We start from the raw sequence: 22444 nt of genomic DNA, 5'->3' as shown, positions 1-22444 counted from the left end.
TAGATTTATTGAAGTTAGCAAATATCTTGAAGTTAGCAAACTTCAAGATATTTGCTAACTGCGACCAAAATCTTTCTTCTACCGATCTAGCGTTATAGTAGTTATCACGAAGCTGTAGTTAGTACGTATTAAAAATTCCATTTAGTTAAAGCTTTTTGGAAAAAACAACTTTTAAATAATCTCTACACATAGATAATACAAGCGACAAAAAATAATAATAGAACTGTAGCCTTTCCGACCGCATGTGATGTAGTACATATCTTACTGCTCTTTTCTGTTTTACGCTAGTGGGGAGACCGGTACCATTCAGGTTTTCGAACCTTTCCAACGGAACAGGGTGCTTAATCATTATTTCCGGTGGTCTCCTATGTCTATATATTGCTTGTTTTCTTCTCGCCAGTTGTTTGCCTCTTTTTCGGGATGAAAAACTCGAGTTTCCAAGAGGAAAAAAACACAATGAGAATGGCTAAGTAACATTTAAAATAAAAAAGGCTGGATAAAGGTTCTTCTCCTCGTAGATGGGATTCAAACCCAGTTGTTTTCAACCAAAGGATATCGTCGAATCGCAATAAGTTACAGAGACTCTCATCGATCCCACTAAGGAGTAAGAAGAAGAAAAAAAGGATCAAGAAAACAAACAAAATGAATAATGATAAAACTTGTAATGGATCAATATCCATTATAAGTAATGAAAAGCCAGTCATAAAAGATTATACATTGAATGAAGGAGAATATATAGAATAAATTAACAACCGAGTGAAATGCTGCTAGATGGGAAAAGAAGAAAGAAAGAAGACGTGCTAGAGGCTTTGCTCGGCCTTGAGCACAGCGTAATTAAATGAAGATCTTTACCCATCTTGAGATACGAGATTTCCTCTACCATTTCTCTTACAGAATCTCGATTTTTTTTATTTTATTTTTTTTATTCTTCTGACTTCCATTCGTTTGTATCCAGTCTGTACAGTACTTCCATCTTATTTTTATTTGATTTTTCATTCAATCTGACGTTTCTATTTTACACACAGTTCATTTTTTTTTTCTATTTAAGTCAGTTTTTAGCCCTTCATTTCTCCCAAATGCTTGTGTTTCTTCCTTTTACCATTTCCCGTATTTTTATATTTTCTTGGCTTTTCTTTCATTTCACTCTTTCTGCTTGCAGTCAAACTGCCCTCATTTGTAACAATAACTTATTAAATTTTATAATCAGTTCAACAACAAAAACATTTGCATGAACACTCGAAACAATGATGCTGCTTCAGGCAATGTAAACGTAGAACAATTTTTTTTTTTTTTTTTAATTTTATATTCCATTTCCTCTAGAAGTCTCATGCAGATCAGATAAGTCCCTAAGAAGCTGACAGTAGGAGATTTGAAAGTTGATTTCCTTCTACTGTAGTTCGCCAGTAGTTCCTGAATTCAAAACCAAGGTCGGGATACTCATTGGCTGGCGATTGTTATGGCGGCAGACGATGTCGCAATGAAGTGTAACTCGGCGTTTGTTTCGAGGAAGTATACCGGGAAGTTACGTCTGATAACAAGCATATAAGGTTACAGTTTTCTTAGAATGGCATTCAAGTTTTGATTTGATAGATGGGGAATATCCAGAAAGCACGTGCTTTCTACAGAAGGACATATTTCAGATGCATATATGAATAGTTCTTTAATCCGTTTTTAGTTAGTTTGCTAAATCGAGTCTGCAAAGTTAATACGGAAACTCTCAACGCTCTATCGGAGCATTCTCACTATGGCAATGCATGTCGATCGCGCTCTTTTTTATTCCTTATACCTGCAGCTTCTTATAGGTTTGACATCTTCTAATTTAGTTTTAGATGAAGGTCTGAAAAAGTTTTTGGGAACCCTGGAACCCTATTCACAAACAGTGAACGAAGTGGTTTTTGTGATGGACGAATCTGGAAGCATAGGCGCTCCGAATTTTCCAAACGAAGTGCTCTTCACAGAACTCATCGCTCGACTTTTAACTGTCTCTTCAGATACCACACGTGTGGCTGTCTTGACATTCTCTACAACCAATGTGCTGCATTTTAATTATATCAAAAACAGCGAGGGGAACAACATGTGCACCTTCTTGGTACAGCTGTGGAAGATTCCTTACCTAGCCGGATGGACGCATACTAAAGAGGCAATGACAGAAGCAGGTGATATTCTTAAGAATTCTAGACCGAACGCCAACAGGTAAGTTGAAAAAAAAATAACAGAGAAATAACAGTATTTCTGGATGGCAGGTGGAGTTTTAAAACTATTGTAATTATGATATTCATAATTAAAAAAGGTGTACTTGTATTATCTATTATTATTCAAAATATTTAAAAATTAATTAATAATAATCATTTATTTTAAAACATATTTAATATATCCCTCTGTTTATATACAAAATAAACATTCATATGGATGCTTTTATCACGATGAAAAGTAGCGATGAACGTCCTGTTCGCAAGATATTGTAATTAAATCAAAACAAAAATATAAAAAAAAAAATTTGTTCCAAAAATTAAATGTATTTATATTTTGAAAATGTTTACAAATTAAAATTAAAAAAAAATTATGAATATATCTTTAATGGTTGAATATTTATTTATAATTGAAACATACGTATATTAATAAGACAGGAGAATTATTAAAAATACTTGTAAATCTCCCCATCCGTTGATATTTAAATCGGTCCCCTAATATTTGGGAGTTGTGCCATCATGACGTTTCAATCCTCCCACTATTTCAGTTACAGTTAGGTAAAGGTGTGATGTGGTTATTTTTAAAATTTAATTGATACGTTTTAGTTTTCATGAGCGCGTGAACAACTTTTGCCGTCTTGGGTGGGCGAATGGATAGCACTGTCATTTTTCTGTCAACGGGTAATGGATTCGAATTGTAGCATCGATATTTGTGAGTCTTTAGGTGATGGATGATGTTCATCGCCTGGGGTAATGCCATCACAGTGAATGGCTGAAGTGGTTTTAAAAATATACTGTTTAATCTCTGAAGCAAAGGTCCCGGAATATCTAACCTTGACTCTGTCTACGGTACTAATGTGTTACAGATTCCCTTTTGTTGTATGGCGGGGGGGGGGGAGGAGATGGGGAGATGGAAGGATAGAGCAGATAAGATACTTAAAACAACAACGAATGCAAACAGGACTCCCAGCTTAATAAACAAATTAAGTAACAATGTTTTGTATTTGATATATTGCATTACGAGAGACATCGCACACAGGGATCTACAGCAAAAACAATGAACCACACAGCAGTAAATTTTTATTATGGATAACATTTCGTTGCTTATTATTCATTATTTATTTATTATTATTATTATTATTATTATTATTATTATCATCATCATCATCATCCATTTAAAGAAGGATGTAAGGAGACATCATTCAAAATGAATGAGCAAAATATAAAAAAAGATGGATAACTGTCTTTGGGATTTATTAATATAACTCGATTCAGCTCTATAATAGATATAAATAGTCAAAAGGCTCGCGGGCGCACACACACACACACACACACATACACATGCACGAACACTGCTGGGCCATTTTACTAGATTTATTCGTCTAATATATCGCGTGTTGGATCATTGTGAGCCTTCAGGACAGAACAGCCTTCAGACGATAGGGCATCGACTCCACAGGGTACCAGAAACACCACAGGTATCCTGTCCCATGCGAACATGATGAATTTCTGTAGTTCTGATTTGTTGACTGCACTGTCAGAATATCTCGTGCTACCACATGCCAAAGATGCATAATTGGAGTAAGATCCAATGACTGAGGGTGACTCCAGTGACTATCTACTACGATAATCACTGTATTGTTTTGTTTTTTTTTGGGCGGGGGTTAATAATTAATTAAACAAATTAATTAATATGTTTAATTATTAAACATATCCTACGTTTAATAATTAATATAGTACTAATTTATTATTATTATTATTATTATTATTAATGACAACAACGCAGGTCTCTACACCTGTGGCGAGTTGATAGGCAGAAGCAGTAACAGTATTGCTTGTATTAAGTCATTATACTGTGAAATTGTATGTTAATATGAATATTGTTAGATGAAAGTTGAAACTAAATCGCCTGTTAATCGAGTGAAGCTTTCACTTTGTCATTTATAATGTTGTATTTGAAATAAACAGTAAAAATTGATATCTGAGTTGTTAAAAAATTACGATGCCTTTTATTGGTTGTAAAAGTTGCATGTTTTGTCTCAGCAGCCTACCTATGACAGTACTGCGATATAACTTTGTAACAGCTTCGTTTTTTATAAAGAATCTCTACTCCTTATTTTATTTTGGTAAAACGTAGTTTGGTATTTTGGTCTGGTAAAACGAGTAAGCAGGCTAGCCTCTGGAACCAGGGATGCCGGATAATCGATGGTGTACCTGTATTTTACTTTGTGTCCATTAAGAAACTCCTCTGTGGGCAACTGACGTAGTGGTTGCTTCTTAAAATAAATTAGTTATGTATTCCTGATAAGGCTCTTTACTATGATCTTTTATATTGTCGAATTATACATGTCAGAGGAATATGTTGGACATAACAATTGAATCATGGCTTTTCCGTGGCAACTAACTTATTGCATGGTGTCGTATCAAGACCACATTTGATTATACTGCGATGCCATTTGTTTTTTACCTTTTCCTCCTATCGTTCTCTCTTGCATAGCATCTGTAGATGCCATGCAAGAAAATAAAGGAATTCGGGAAAATAGAGGATTTTTCTTATATTAATAGCTAATTTACTGTGTTAGGGATAGAGACGAGAAGATGGCAGCACTTGTTTGCCTCTCTTTATCAGATGCCTTTCATAATTAGTGAGAGTTTTGGACCAGCTATCTCTGATTGGCTACGGAAAAGATTTAATTGCTCCCTGTCTCCTTATATGGAATAAAAGGCGTTAGCGGATTTTTTTAATAACTAATTCTATAATACGATATTAATACATTTCGACATTATCTAGTAACGATATTCGTTGTAGCACAATTAAGTATACCAACTATTTATATCTGGAATATATTCAATTAAAAATGTTTTAACCAATCTCATTTTAAATTTAGTTTATTAATATCTTAACTTAGGATTCAAAAAGGGTTACTGGTTTGCATTTGTTTTTGTTCTTTCTAATTTGTTTTTAAAAGAAATATAGTAACTCTTGAATGTGAAAAATACAAGCGAATCTACATAGTCCTTTCTACTCTTTTATTTGTAGTTGAAATCTTCTTTGGTAGAATGCAAAGTCATGAAACGTGCAAATGCAGTCATGGAAACAAATGGATATTAACGTAGCGATATTTGCCAACAAATTTATCACAGTAACTGCTTGCTGTCCAATTACGAATTCTTTTTAATAATAGAAAAACGTTAGAAATAAATGAATATTTCTTAGAAACAAACGAATATACTTTTAAAATACTGTATTTCAGTCTCTCATTAAGTATATAAGAGTTTCCATAGCTCAGTCAATATCGAAGATGGTAGCTGGTTTATAAAATCTGAGTTTCAATCTCGTCTAAAACGTGAGGAATTTTATAACAGCTTTTCAACTGAAGATGGGTTTTGTTTTTCTTATACTGGTTGGGAAGAGGTTTTATTCAGAAAAACAGATGAACTATTAAAAACAAATACACACACTTTGACAAACGATGATAACATTAACTTCCCTATGATGATAATATTTGGTTTATATAAAAATCAAATGTCACACGCTGATAATAAATATTTTTGCATTTTTTAAAATTATTATTAGTGTTAAAATACCAGATTTAATTTTCACTAATATTTGGCAATTAAATACTAGTTTAGAATTAGGAATGATATAGTGGAAGTTATCTATCATATTCTCCTGTTCTTTTACAAAACTCATACACCACCTTATCAAAAATATCCAGACAGTCCTTCGTAATAATGGATATGACTATATACACATCATAACCATGGCGTAAAGAGGTATAAAAGGAATAATGCGGTCTTGTAATCTTTATAGACAAACAGTAACAGTAAAATTAGCCGTACTGGAAAGCTCCGTGACTTTCATCATCATCATAGGATGATGATGAAACATCATCATAGGATGCTATCTTTTCAACAACTCAGTTCTGATATTTTTGTTCCTGCTGCAGCTTCCCGGATCAACAAACGGAAACTTCTAGGAGCACCAACAATATAATCACAACCTGGTAGGTTACATAAAATCACACACACGCGCAGGAATGGTTTGATGAGATGAGTGTCGAAGAATTTCAGTGTCCTACACAGAGCCCTGATCTGAATTTCATTAAACACCTGTGGGATGAATTGGAACGTCGATTGCAAGCTAGGAAGAATAGCCAACATCATTGACCTACCTCCCTAATACTCTTTTGTAAGAATGGAACATTATCGCAGCAGTACATCTAGTGGAAAACCTTCCCAAAAGATTGAAGGATGTTATAGCAGCAAAGGATGGACCAGCTCTGTCTTTCATGTTAAAGTGAGAGTTTAGACGAGCCTGCATCTGGATTTTTTTTTTACTCAGATAGTGTATTTAAAATACTTCCGTTACAGATTGCGGATTCTTAACAAACAATTGCAAATTATATAATAATTGACAGTTCTTTTCATATAAAAAATAACATAAGGGATGATGCCCGTTTTGATCTAATAATCTGATATCTTTAATTTTAATAAATATCCTGAAAAAAATACTAGTTTCAGACAATCAAGTAACCAAACATTACTTAATATCTGTGACCAGTTTGAGATGACTATAAATTTGTTGTTAACCCATTTTCTTCTCATAGAAACACTCGTAAATACACGGTTTCAAGTAAGAAGGACAGCTAAAATATAACTGATTATATTATTACAAAATAGAACAGCAGGAACAACACTTCCTTCTTGATGACGTCACTATGGAGCTCAATTGGATTAACGCAAATGTATCATAACCATTCATCAGGATAAACTGAATGAAAGTAAGAGATTAAAGTTGAGTAAACATAAAATAAAAGTATGGCCAGATTATATGGAGATTGGGATGATCACGTATTGCATTGAATAAAAGGTAATAGAAACTTCTTGTTAATATTTAAGAAGAAATCCTTCGTGGAACAGCAAATCGAAGGAACGAGAACCTAGGAAATGCATAACCGCTTACGAGACAGAATGATGCATACCGCAGAAACACAAGCATATCACGTGGCTTGGCTCAGAAGATCAAATTAAGCGGTGTATTATTAAGCAAAGAAGGAAGTTAAGAAAAGATAATTGTGAGTGGGTCAAATACGTAGATTTGGTTGCATAGGCATTAGGTAGTATATATTGTGTGTGCAAGTCTAATAAGATGTTATATTTTTTAAGATCCTCATATAATGCGAACCCCTAACTTTAGACCAGTGGTCGCCAAAGGGGTCGATATGTCATTGTTAGGGGTCGATTCGGGCTCAGGGGTAGATTGGGGGTCGACAGAAAAATATAAGACATCATTGTATGGGTAATATTTAATTCGGTTAACTTGGATTACCTCCATGACAAAAGACATGGAGGTAATGACAACGCAATTAAAAGTGAATCGTGGGATCAGTACCTCCATCTTACAGGTCCATGAATAGGACCTGAAAGATGGAGTAAGGTCATGAAAATAGTTACTGAGGCCAATCAAGTAGGCCAAAATGACGTATTTACCAATAAACGGATGTTGGTGGTTCCTGCCGGCAGGCGCAGTGGGAGCGAGATTGCAACACGTGTGTGGTTCTTATTTACTGATACTTACAAGTATTCGATCCCAGTCTCATTTTTGCTCATCGACATACAAGTGAGCGTTAATGTTCTAAAATTCATCAACATACATATTAGAATTCAATCGTTATTCATTCACGAACTAAACTTCTCTATGTTGAAGGGTTGAGCAGCGCTGGTAGCAATACCAGTGATATTAATACGAGTAGTTTATTAATATCACTAGTAATACCAGTGATATTACTAGTGATAGTAATAGTAGTAATAATAGTAATATAATAATATATACTATATTATACATACAATAAACACTGTAACTATAAAATAAACAATCTAAAAACTCACATAAGCGTCTTTTTTTGCTTGTCCTATTATAATTACGTAATAGTAAAATATAGGGGGGCGATAAAAAGTCAAGAAACGCTTGAAGGGGGGTCGACGGGCAAATGACTTTGGCGACCCCTGGTTTAGACCATAAATTTTAACCATAAATGTTTCGCATTATATGCGATAATATACGGTAATTTAGTGCTCACAGTTTTACATGCGATTGCTAGATGAAAAAAAAAAAAGGCAACATTAATATGAGAATATTATTACCGCACACATTGAGTCTGAATCTAGAAAGTTGCACACAATATTTTTCATGTGTACGTGGGCTGGCAAAAATTAGAAGGAACATTGATTTGCAGTACCATTCATACATCTGCTAGCTTAATTGACTGAGTGAATTATCATCTCTGCTCTCTAGTTTACAGGCTGTGGGTTCAAATGTTACAGATGTCACTGTAACATGGATATTTGTGAATGCCTTTAGGTGGTATCATTACCTGTAAAACTATCATATTGCTTACTAAGGCCTGTATTGCTGAAAAAATTCATGTTTAGTCTTTGGAGTAGGATCTCCAGATTATCTAGCTCCTAGCCCATCTATAATACCATGCTATAGTGTTCATTCTTTTCTAATTGCCTGAGATGTACAGAACTGGATATTCTTTTCTACTGGTAAAAAGTTAATTCCTAGAAGGAGTTAACTCTGAAGGGAACAGAAGATATCTGTTGCATTGAAAGCAATGGATAATCTTTGTACCTTAATACAATTATAATCATATACACAACAGACATGTGAGACTTAAATTGTGGAAACTTAAATTCATCTGGATGATGTTGTATTAATATTTTTGTATATCTTTTTACCAGTTGATGATTAGTATTTTAATGTTTGTACATTTTTGTTCATAATTATAAAATGTTAAAAATCATTATACAGCAGTTACTTAACGAAGGATATGCTGTGCTCACATAAATAAGTGGCTGGCCTGGTCTGCCAAGTGGTTTGCATATCCGCTCTCCAGCTAAAAGGCTGCGGGTTCGAATCCCACCGTGGCCTTGGATGTTTGTGATTGTCTGTGAAAATACTAGTGGTAGATGGCGTTGGTGTAGTTGTGGTTCATTGTAGTTGGTGGATTGTGGTGGTAGAGATGGAGAGTTGTAGAGTAGATGCCTTCCCTCGATGAGTCTTTGGACTCCCCGGAGGTGTCAAGTAATAATAATAATAATAATAATAATAATAATTTCTTTTAAATTCGAAGTCTTGAATCGAACAAGCCGTAATGAAAACTTACAAAATCCTCCTTCAACCAGTGTTTGAAGGGGATTTTGCTAGATTACCTACAGCAAGAATAAATATCTGCAAGAAATTAATTCCAAGAAGATTAACATAAACCTTGAAGAATTTCAGGGTTTATACAGTTTTTAGAAACACTGGATCATTGGTGGAAAGAGGATCGAGGATGGAAAATCAGTGAGAATTAAGGATGCAAATGCATCTCGTATTGGATGCGGGAATTAAGAACTGCCTATTTTGATTATAAATTGATAAAATTAATTTGAAAGGTTAAGAAATATCACAGGAAATGAAACGTGCTTATTATAACACACACACACACACATAAGAAAAAAAAAATAACAACAACAAAAATCTGAAACGAAGTCTGTTTAAACAACAGAAATAAAAAAAAAATTAAACAACAGAAATGCATGTAATAAATGCAGTGTGAAAATTGTTTAAACAGTTAGTAAAAGTACAATTAGAGGAACTGTGTGGGTTTGCATCGCGTTTTGAAAACAAATACATTGCAACAATCAAAAAGTAAGAAGGATGTTAAAATTAATCAATCACTAATCACGATAGATCTATCAAAACACTAAATGCAAATAAAAACTATATCATGTGTGCCGAGAGAGACTATATTGCTATAAATGGAGTGTCTCAAGAATGATGTATATCACGAACACACATTATTTAACTTTTTTTTTTTTTATGGATGTCAGTTTGAAACATCAATCAAAAGAAAGTACATTAACTATTATTTCCTAATGGTCAGATAAGCATAGCTAATGGCATTGTATATGTAAAAAAATTATTTAAAATGTGGAAAATAGGAAGATTTCAAATAAAATTAAAAATGTACCCTTATTTTAATTAACGGAAGGTGAAAAAAGTGCATTTTGTTAAATAATTAAGTTCACCGATTTAGCCATGAATGGGAATCATTTGACTTGGAGACTGAAAAAAGTATGCATTTGAAGGGGGGACTGAGATGATTGAGATGTTGACCCCTCTCTCTCTCTCTCTCTCTCTCTCTCTCTCTCTATATATATATATATATATATATATATATATATACACACACACACATACGCGATCACCTCCTGTACCCTTTGAGGGAGGCTTTCCACCAATGTGCGGCAGATATCGAGTGAAATTTGTCTCTATCAAAGCATCACTGAGCTGCACATCGAGGACGTGCTGCTCTGTGTTCGCCTCCAGTTCGTCCCACAGGTGTTCGATGAGGGTTTGGAGTCAGGACTCTGCGCAGGCCAGGGCAGTCGTTTAACACCCATCTCTTCATACCATTTCACTCGATATCTGCCGCACATTGGTGGAAAGCCTCCCTCAAAGGGTACAGGAGGTGATCATGTATGTGTGTGTGTGTATATATATATATATATATATAGAGAGAGAGAGAGAGAGGGGGGTCAACATCTCAATCATCTCAGTCCCCCCTTCATATGCATACATTTTGTGGCATGGGGCATTGTCATCTTGATAGTAACACGGGTCCGTTCCATAAAAACTCCACAGTATTGGCAGCACCTGATGATCCAGAATATCAAGGTACTGAGCTGCCTTAATGGAATCATGGACAATGACCAGTGGTCCTACTCGAAGCCAGCAGAATGCGCTCCATCCCATTACTCCACTATGAGCTAATTTTACTGTGGGTACAACACACTGTGGTAACAAGTCTTTACCAAGCTGTCTCTACATCAGACTGGAAACAGGTGAACCTTGATTCATCACTCCAGAATACCGTTTTCCACTGGTCAGTTGTCCAGTTCCCATGCTCTTTGCACCAGACCAGATGAGGCGCCTTGTTCGTGGTTGTTGTGATGTTCTGCTTGTGTGCCGCTGCTTTTCCGTGAAAATCCAGTAAATGGAGTTCTTTTCGTACAGTATTAGTGCTCACCATGGTGTTACTTGCGCTCTGGAACTCATCACGGATGATCTGTGTCGATTGTAGCCGGTTTTTGATTGCCACTAGCTTTAATACGCTCCTCTCCCTGTCAGTCATTTTCGCCGGTCGCTCTTGGTGTTTTCCTGCACTAGTAATGCCAGAACATCTCCATTTGTTCATCACATCGTCAACCGTTGATTTTGGATGTTCCAGATGTGACAGCCCACTATGACACCTCTTTCGAAGTCACTGAGTTCTCGTGTTGTTGCTATACCACTTGTATTCAACTGCTTCGATGAAATGCTCCTTCCTACTATCTGTACGCCGGTTTTTATTTTATTAACAAACCTGGAATCTTCCATAACTTCAAATAACAGAGGTGTTTGGACAATTATTGGTAGATAATGTATATTTGCACTGCTTGGAAAGAAGTCAACAGACGCTCCCACAGGTGAAATGCATCGTGCCATGTAACGAGTCACATGTTAAAGGTTATTTATAAACCTGTAGTTCATCTCTACTACCGTGGCCGAACTAAGAATATTTTTTCCATTTTTAAACAATAATTTATACATCTTTGTATTTATTTTTGCATACTTCAGAAATCCTGCTGCAGAGACCAAAAATGGAACTTTTTCAAGTCATTTCAGGCCTTCAATAAGCAGGTGGTGATCTCAACACCGGGAGATGAAATTCATCTCCTACCTAAAGACAAACATCCATGTTCCTAGCGAGATTTTAACCCACGACCTGTTGATTAGAAATGGGTACGTTAACTACTCGACCAGCCAGACCGGTAGAGAGGGGCCTTATGATAGGATAACATATTGCAGGGCTAACTGTTCGGCAAGTTGTTGACAAATTGGGCCATCCCAGGTCAGCACTCAGTGATACCGTTCTGAGATGAAATCACAGAGAGTCAGCTGTAAGTGCTACCTGCAGTGGACAACCAACCACAGTAATCGAACGTGACCGTCGGGTGCAACGAAGGATAATATGTAAAAACTGTCATTCGTCGTCCGATACGTTGAATGCGGAGTTCTGCCATGCATTGACAGGAATACGAATCTCAAAAACATTCAGGATCGACGCTCATAGCATGAGTTTCTCATGCTATGAGCGTCGATCCTATGTATGAGGTGGGATAACAATATGCAAGCCCCACATTACCCAAACCAACATACATCGTGTTTAGTGGTGCAAAGAACGTGTACAGTGCAACATGGAGGCTTGGAAAAACTGTGCTATGGAGTGACGAATCACACTACACCTACCAGGCAGACGGACGGATTTGGTTTCGTGGTTTGGCTTCGGACTTCTGTTTGTGGTGCCACAAACACTGAACTCCGAGAGGTATTCCTTCCTGTTAATATTTTTAAATTATTAATTTTAAACAATTAATAATTAAATTATTATATTATAAGTGAGCCTGTGTAGCTGAATAGAAGTGGCATTTGCATTCTATGATGCTTGACTGCACGAAGAAAGACTTGAGGTAAAATCTATTTGTCGACTAGAGGAACATTATCTGAGCCGTTTTTCGACCGGTTCCCGAGTTAGTTGATCTCTGGCACGGGCAAGCGGGAAAAAAAACCCGGAAACTCGAGTTTTTTGTCCCGAGTTTTTTTATTTTCCCACACTATTTTCCAACACTTTAAAAATATTGTGTTAGGGACCACGAGATGGCGACACTTGCTAGTCGCCATCTTCACTGTGTACCGATTAATTAATGATATCCTTGGGCCAGCAATCTCTGATTGCTACCAGTGGAGATTGAACCGCCCACTCAGTCTAAAAGTTATGGTTAAAACGGCCTCGGCTACCCCCTATACGAGAACACAAAGGCGTTAGCTGATTTTTTAATTTAATTTTTTTTTCATTATTATTATTGCACTGCCTCCATGTAATCCTAAAACTCATCGTGGGAGTCCCAAAGTATCAATACAATATCTATTGTATCTTTTCTTGAAACCCTTAACAGAACAAAACACTTAGAAGTGACTCAGGGAACCTATTCATTTCACCACTCTCCGAGCAAAACATCTAGTCCTCAATTCCTTGCCAACAACACCTTTACCCAAAGTTCTGCTTCTCTAAGTGCCCAAACATTTCCTCCACATCAATAAATGTTTCTATCTATCCTTCCCATATCCTATCTTTTCTATCTTCCCTGAAAATACTAAATCCACCACATTCTATTCTGTAGCTATGTCATCTGCTGTTAGCCAAGTCTCACTAATGCCTATAACTTTTAGTTCTCTATAAATATATACAATCGTCGACAAGTTTCGCCAACTTAAGTCTGTCTGGCTTCTTCAATACAAGAAATGGGTACACTAAGGTTAAATGCTAAAAAAAGAATCGTTCGATATTGTTACCTGAGACTTTTAGCATGTAACGTTAGTGTACCCATTTTTGTCCTGAAGAAGCCAGACAGACTTAAGCTGGCGAAACTTGTCGACGATTGTATATATTTATAAAGAACTATGGTTCGCTAATAAATCCAAAAGAAAATTTCTCATACCTATAACTTTTGTCGAGGTTGCACTAACCAATGTCAAAAACTACGTCTTATTCCTGATCCTTCTAGCATATTTCCTTAGGCTCCCAACCAACTTACATCCTAATTTGACTACCTGATTCGATATTGTTGCCTGAGACTTCAGCATTTTTTGTTCATTCACGCATTCACTTCATGGATGCCTTCACACACACTTTAGTTTGAATTTTGACTTTATTGCTTATTTTAGTTTATATTTTGCATTTTATCATTATTATTATTATTATTATTTTTTTGTTTATATACTGTCCGCTGTATGGTGTCACTTTAGCACGTAGCTGATATTTACGAAAGGGAATAACTAGGTTGTGCACAACCTAGTACGCTGTTTTTTATGAATTTGATTCAGGCTGAAATATCTGCATTACAATTTAGGGTTAGTTATTCTTGTGCGTATATGTTATTAATAATCTTTTACTATGTCACAAGTGCCATTAAAAACTTGTTTAATGAGAGTTCTGACTACTTTTTTGGGAGAGAAAAGCGTTACAGCGCTTGTGCAGATTGAATGGTGGAGATAGAGAGTTGTAGAGTAGGTGCCTCCCCCCCGATGAGTCGTTGGACTCCCTAGAGGTGTCACGTAATAATAATGATCATAACACGGTGCTGTTTTGCAAATAAGCCGTGTGCACTTCAACTTTTATGGTTCTTTCGTAGACTTCACCCTACCTTCGCCCCTAAATCCCTAAGCATAGTCATTTGGATGTGATTAGAAGTACTGTATTTAAAAACTGGAAAGCTTGCAGTTAGTTCAGTATTCTTTTGCAAGGAGATATGGGAAGGAATTTAGAGATAATATGAATTTATGTTAGAGGTACCTGCAACTATAAAGTGTGCAATTATTATTATTATGTGACAACTCCAAGGGATCCAAAGACTGAGGGAGGATACCAACTCTACCACTCTATCCACCAATTACAGCTACCAATTAGTTCCATATAATTTTACATCATTATCCTCATTTTATATGAAGCCAAACAGCAAATTTTAATCCCTGCACCTATCTGCATGATTTCATTTCATGGCCAGTCAACACTTAAAAGAGTGCAATTTTAAAAGTTGAATATTTTTTATAAAAAAATGCCAAGTCAAAAGCTTTTTATGGTTCTTTCATAGACTAGAGTTAACGAATTGCCTGATATGAAATGTTTGAAACATTAGCACTAGCTATGTTATTATTATTATTACGTGACACCTCCAAGTAGTTCAAACACTCATTGAAAGAGGGCACCAACTCTGTGACATAAGTCCAGTCCCTTCCATATTAAGGCTCCTTAACTTAAAAAATATATATCATATCATCACCTCCACTGTAATTATATAACATGCTCTGCAATTTATATTTCTTCACCCTATCCTTTTAATGAGCATGCCCAATTACTGATAATCACTCATCTTTGGACACTCTCTCCAATATTGAACTATATTTGTAAGTTGAAAGACTACAAAGTAGAATCCCCCCCCCTCTATAATTCGAAATTTTTAAGGAATAATTTTTATTATTTTTTATTATATAAATATAGATTATGAAGACTTCTCTGACAGGTAAAATATTACATTGAGAATTTTATAAGACCGCAGTGAGAAAGGCATAAGTGTTATGCTGTATATGTTACACATGCATTATATAAATTTTATAGCTCACTGTTTTATGTGAGAACAAAATTATTTACACAACCATAAAAATTAACATAATAAAAGGAACATCATACTGTATCCATGAAAATCCAAAGAACAACAGCAGAAATCTCATTAAGTATTATAAAGTTTATTTAAAGTTCATTTTATTTCACTTGATGCTGTGACCTGCACCACTGAAGAATTCCTCCAAGGTTTTCCTCCCATTCATATAGTGTAGACATAAGTTTTTCAAATGCTGTTGATGCTCTTTTGAAGCACGTTTTACTCATTTTTTTTTGGAGGCTCACAATGAGAATCAATCGGGGCTCTTTATACAAGAACCTGATATGTTCTATTAATTTTAATGGCCTCCCCAATGGTTAGGTAGTCATTCCCCCACAAGCCCATAAAAAGCAAAATTCCAACTCTCAATTGTTGGTGCAATTAACCTCATCGATGGACACTATAGCTGTGGTGGAAACAAGTGAGGAATCCTTTTCTTGCATGCTAAAGGAAGTATATTCATCAGATAATCCATCCCGTTGGCCACTTTGATTATAAGAAGAAAAGCCAGTCTGTCTAATATTCCACAGAAACATTTTACCCAATCATCATTCCTCTGTGCAGCAATCAGACCTAAACTTTGCATCCTTCTCCAAACAGGCAATCATACAGATTGCCTTTTTGCTTCAAAGTGCCACACACACATTACAGAAGATAGTCCAAGAAGAGTTTGGATGATGTTTAATTGCTCAAATAGTCTTGGAGCTATTGCAGAAGTCCCATCAATAAACACTGTGTGTGCGTGTGCTGCAGGCCAAATGTTCAAATGCCTAGTTTGTTGCAAGCACTATAATTCTCTCTGTCAACTCAGGTCCATTGTCATAGATTAGGAAACCCTAGTATTCCAGAGAACCTGCAGTTGGCAATTTTCCTTTATGTAGATGGTGAGTTTTATGTTTCAGAGTTGAATCAGTCAGTGATACAATGGATTTCAAATGGTTCTTAGTCAAAGCAGCTGCCTTGCTGTTGTTTTCCATTTTGGCTGCTTCAACCATGTTAGGATCTGGATCTTGTCTGTGTTTAGTCACAGAAAGTAGTTGCTTCACTTCTAAATCTATATGAGCAACCTTTGCATGAAAGTGCATTCCTCTGAGGGCATTCCAAATGTACTTGTATATTGTGTGAGTCTTGGTGTAAAAGTATTCTTCAGCATACAGTTCAATAACCTTTATTGTTCTTGATGACCTCCATGGTGGTTGAAGATATATCGACTTTTGCACCAAGAGGATCTTTTGGTCTAAACAAATAAACACATTTTTTGTTAAAAACATTACAAAGCTCACAACAACATATTCCCACTGACATTAATATCATGGTAGTTGAATTGTGAAGTGATGTCTCAGATTGGATCTAGTAGTCCTATATACATATACAAGTCTTAGAGAGCAAGATATCTGATGGGAATAGAAATGGAAGAATATGGTGTTTTCCATTAGGATAGAAATGACAAGAAGGGAGGGTGTGTGCGTGCATGCGTGCGTGCTTTTGATGATAGCAATTGAATTATGTCTACAAAAAGTGGACATGCAAGATGTAAATAGTGGCAGTGGTTTTGAGTTGGCATGGTGTAAGGTGGAGGTTGACAGGAAGAGATTTAGTTGGATGGTACTATAGCTCGGGGAGTGTGAAGGATGGTAATGTATAAGCAACTTCAGTTAGTGAACAAAGGAAGGGTGATTCTTATGGGCAATTTTAATTATGGCAGTATAGATTGGAATGAAGAGATAGCATTTGGGAATAAGGAAAATGAATTTCTTGGGTGACAGCTGTCTTAGGCAGTATGTAAAGTAGGGTACATGAGAATTGAGAGTTTTAGATCTGATCATTTCATCAGAGGATGTGATTGTAAGTGGTGTTTCACACTCCCTCCAGTTGGTGAGAGTGATCCTGTGGGTTGTGGCTAGTCATATGAAGACTTGTGAGGAAAGGATATATATATATATATGTGAAATTACAAGGCTAGTGATTATGCAAAGTTTAAGAGACTGCTTAGAGCTATAGCTTGGAATTAAGTGTTAAGCAGGAGGGAGATGAATGCTGTATGGGAAATGACAAAAAAGATATTTAACAACATCATTGTGTATTCTGAAAGTTAAAGACTGAATAAAGTAGGTGTGAAATGCATGAATGAAAAGTTTAGACATGAAATTTGGAAGAGGATACTGTAGAGGCAAGATGAAGAATAATGGTAGCAGTCAGTTGCACAAGGAGTATAAAGAGCAAGGGCCAGGAGGGTGACTCATTTGATGAAAACAAAAGTGCAGCATGAGCAGATATTAGCAAATCAGACCAAGAAAAGTCCTGAAGGGTTTTGTAGATATATGGCAAGTAGAAGGAAGAATGATTACAGTAAGATGTTGTGAATGAATGAAAATGGTAGAGTGGTAACCTCTGCAGAAGACATCATAGAGGTGGGTGTTTCATCCTCATCAGGGTGAAATCAAATCATGAAAAACTCAAGTGTAGAGGACATAGGAAAGGATGGCATAATTGTGAGTGAGCAGGAAGTATATGAGAAAATAGTTTAATGTCAATAAGGCAATAGGATTTGATGACTTATTACCATATGTCTTAAAGGAATGTTTCAGGAAATTGGCAGTAGCATTGGCATTCCTGTTTAATAAGAGTTACAACTATACAGGTTCAAGAGAGTGGAAAGAAGGTAAAATGGTTTCACTAAAGGTGGTGATAAGGCTGCGACTACAAATTATAGACCAGTCTGTATATTCGGAGTTGTGGTTAAAGTAATGGAGTGTTATATCTCGTTATTTTCCTTTATGGCTTTTTATCATCTTTTACAGTTATTTTACAACTTATGTCTTACTTGTACCAGGAGTTAGCTTCCGGCAAATTTATTTATCTTAAATCGACTGCGCCAGCCGGTGACTAGTTCCTGATATTTAGGCCTACTTTAATAACTATCTCTACAATATTACTTAGCAATGGGAACACATGGTATGCAGTCGCGGCTCCCCCCTTTACTTACACAAATGTCTCCCCCCCACTTACACAGGTTCAAACTTTTAATAAGTGGTAGGTCAGTCTCAGTTAACCGAACATACAAACTTTGATCTAAAATAATGCATTTTGATACAACTAATATTCATATACAGGGAATCAAGCAACGATAATAATATATAAGAACTAAGTTCATGCACATATGCAATTGGTTCATTCAAACCCTCTTACGTACTTCTTAAAATACAGGTTCATGCAATCATAATTCAGGAGCATTAGTTAATCAGTGATACCTCCGGTTTGTGCTAAGATTGAATGATACTCCTGTTATTATGCTAGTTCTGGCAATACTAAATTAATCAAATTATACATGATATGTTCACTCAATCTTATCAATTACAAATCCTATGAGAGGTAAACTCCTTGCGATAAGACGTATGCAAATCACAGGCTCAATGTACAGAGCAGTACCTTCATTCAATGTATTTCATATAATACTTCATTTCTTAAACTGTTCCATTAGAAGTTCACACAAACACAAATTTACAAGTCACAGCAGGAAGGTCTTATTAAGATGTTCAGTCCAAAACAGATCTTCTAGTCAGGTCAAGCAGGGCTATGCTTAAGGTTTTCCCCTTTTCTCTTTGTTCACTCTGGTTTTACAGCACTTCTTATGCATATAGGGTAAGAAATATTTGCCTTACCGGTCAATCTCCTTAGCGAAGTGGTCCCTTGGTTTTATGTCTGATCTTTTCTTGGATATGGCAAGACTTCCTTGTCGTTCCGCTGTCTTTCTTTACTCATTCCTTTCAAAGTGTTGAGTCCTTCGAAGTCATCACATTGTTGGCAACTCACTAATGGCCCTGTCTGCTGGTTCCTTGTTGTTCAGTTGGATGACCTATATGCATCTGGATCCACTGCAATGTGGAGGGTTGTTGGATACTGGCGACAAGCTTCCTCAGCCTTCACGGCCTTCTCACTGGCACACAGGAAAAATGCGGGAAACAAGAGAGCGTTTGAAATGCACGCCGCTCCTTATATCTTAGCGGCAAGTGCCCCCTCTCTCTCTGTCTACGTCACTCACTTGACCATTTTTGATTCGTCCGATTACGATGAGGTCGTGTTACGGCAGGGGTTACCGGGTGACTTTTCGGATTTTCTGCTGTGTCATGGACTTGTGTAATGATCAGGCCTTCTGCTGATTGGTTAACATGAATTTTTCCAGTATTGGGTATTATTCTAAAACAATATTTGAATTATATTACAAGAACATTATCAATTAAATTAATACACTTTACATTTACAAGTTAGTTATTGCCTCTCTACGTCTGCTCTTGAGAGTTTAAGCATGTCTTTAAGTTAAGATTCTATTCTTTCATGTTGTGTCTGAAACCAATGGCTGACTTATAGTGGGCCAGTTATTTCCGACACAACACGAGAGATTGGTGAGAACTAGGATACAGGAATGGGTTCAAAACAGCAGTATTCTCTGTGGTTATCAGCATGAATTTGTTAAAGGGAGATCATGTTTTACCAGCATATGTACTATAACAAGTTGACAAATGTCTTGCTCAAGGGAGTTGCATATACAGTTACATACATAGATTTTGCAAAGCTTTTGATAGACTTCCACATGACAAGCTGTTAAATAAACTGAAATGGATGGGATTAGATCACAGACTAGTGAGTTAGATATGATCTGTTTCTGTTACTTTCTGTATATTGGAGTGCAATAATCCCAAAAGAAGAAAGTCACTAGCAGTGTGTCACAGGAATCTGTTAGGGGCTGTTGTTGTTCAGTTTGTATACTAATGATATGGGATGGATTTAACTGAATATATTCAACTGTTTACAGATGATGCAAAATTGGAGAGAGCAGTGCAGAGTGAAGCAGATGTTATGGCCTTACAGGAGGACTTGAATAGATTATATGAATGGGCAGGTAAGTGGAATTGTTACTTCACTGTTGCAGAGTTAAGGTTTTGAAATTTGGTAAGCAATGATAGGCTACAAGTATATGCTTGGTGTGGAAACTTTAGAGGAGTGAGAGATATGGGAGTGATCGTGGACAAGGACCTGAAATTCAAGGACCATATATGTACAAATAGTGAAGTCACCACATCAGGTAATGGAAATGATGCAGAAATGAGGAGTTTATGATTATGTTGTATAAGGCCTTGATCAGGCTTCATATGGATTATTGTGCACAGAATTGGTCACTGAGTTTTCATGATGATGATGAGGATATGTGTTAGAAAGGGTTCACAAAGGCAAAATCACACAAATCTTGTATGATTTGGGTATGAAAACAGATTGAGAGAATGTAAACTGCAAAGCCTTGTGAAGAGGAGGAAGAAGGGGGGGGGGTATGATTGAGTCATATAAGCTAACCAGGGGTTGTTATCAGGTTATCAGGTTTAGTCCAGAAGGCAATTGACCAGAGGTGTACCCCAGGGCTCAGTACTTGGTCATCTGTTATTTAATTTGCACATCAGTGATATAGGAAATGATTTGACAGGAAATATTCAGTTCTTTGCTGATGATACTAAACTGTGAAGAGTAATGATAAATGAAGGTGATGCACAGATCCTGCAGAAAGACTTAAATTGAACTAGCAGTTATGAACTAAGGTAAATGGTTGCCAGTTTAATGTGGTCAAAGTGGATCCAGAGGCAAGTCACAAAGATTATGGCAGTCTTTGAAATGCTCCATATGAGAATAGATGGACAGTTTGTGGGCTTCAAAAACTAGCTGAGAGGCACGATGGAAGCATTTAAATTATTAAAGGGAATTAATAGGACTGAAAATGAAGACTTTTTTCAGTACATGGCAGGAAGGGATAGAATAGGTCATTCCATGGAAATTGTGTAATAGTGTGGTCAGCAAGGGTGTTAGGACTAAATTTTTTGCTTGGATAGTGGTGAGTGGATGGAATGAGTTGCCAGAGGTGGTTGCAAGTGCTTCATCAGTGAATGAGTTTTAGGAGAAATATGATCGGTACTGTATGAATAATGGATCTCCTGCAGTGAGTCTTGTGACTCCATGGGGACACCTGTATAATAATAATAATTCTGTTAAAGTCTGTGAAAAGAAAAAAAAAGGGAGGGGGCATTGTCCTATTTTGCACTTTAACTGAGGGTGTTTTGTCATAGGAAGGTTTTGTTCTGCACTCGAAGTTGCTATAAGTATAAGAATTTTATATCACAGAAAGGTTGGAGGAGAGAAATTATGACCTAACAAAATACCTACAAATGTTTTCTGTCATTCATTTTAAAGGATATGCTCTCCTGATGATGCAAAAAACATATATAAACTATAATATAATATAATGAATTTTAATGGCAGATTTATTTGCTGGTTGAGTAAAACCTTACACAATGACCATTGGAGATATTTCAATAATAATATACATCATAGAACAAAATAGCATATATACTAACTGCAGTGATAGACTCATGATCTATTTCTTAAATTATATAAGTAATCAGTACACGAGTAAAATTCTGCTGCAATGTTAGTTATAGAATCTCACTGAAATAAATTTAATTTTATTGTTTAGAAGAGGAAGATGAAGGGGATCTGTGTATTGCATTAATTTTCTGTGATATCATGTATGCTCAATGTTAATGATACTTATTTTTTATTTCTTTAAAGGATTATTATTCTTATAACAGATGGTCAGAGCAATGATGGGCACAGTCCCCTTGAAATTTCCAAACAGCTGAAAAATTCAGGTATAATAATATTTGCAGTTGGAGTAGCAGATACTAATGAAAAAGAACTGTTAGGAGTTGCAACATCTCCAGATCACATTTACATTTTAAAAGATTTTGATTATATCAAGACAGTCAATGAGCAGCTTAGAGATGGTAAGTAGCATGTTATAAGTTAAGTTCATTTTGATTACACTGCATACATTTCAAAATTTCTAATTTTGGAATAACTAATTTTGTAATGAAGTTATGCATGAAAGTGGTGATGTGAAG

The 22444-nt window shown here is 36.0% G+C and overlaps 1 protein-coding gene across 2 annotated transcripts in view; it reads left to right on the top strand.

Annotated features, from left to right (window-relative positions):
- The first annotated feature begins 1579 nt into the window (after positions 1-1579).
- The window catches only part of LOC150105803 (sushi, von Willebrand factor type A, EGF and pentraxin domain-containing protein 1-like), a 358579-nt gene continuing 337714 nt past the window's right edge, over positions 1580-22444 (top strand). The window contains exons 1-2 of one of the 2 annotated variants that reach the window (XM_090394355.1): positions 1580-2193; positions 22113-22327. In XM_090394355.1, coding sequence (XP_090250481.1) covers positions 1745-2193; positions 22113-22327 — 664 coding nt within the window. In that variant the 5' untranslated portion in view covers positions 1580-1744. The remainder of the gene's footprint in view (positions 2194-22112; positions 22328-22444) is intronic. The other variant, XM_090394354.1, reaches the window with a different exon arrangement.

This window comes from Typopeltis vanoorti, chromosome 6 (assembly GCF_054136105.1).
Source record: "Typopeltis vanoorti isolate ZY-2024b chromosome 6, IOZ_Tvanoo_1.0, whole genome shotgun sequence".
Lineage (NCBI taxonomy): Eukaryota > Metazoa > Arthropoda > Arachnida > Uropygi > Thelyphonidae > Typopeltis > Typopeltis vanoorti.
This window is presented reverse-complemented; position numbering and strand designations above follow the sequence as displayed.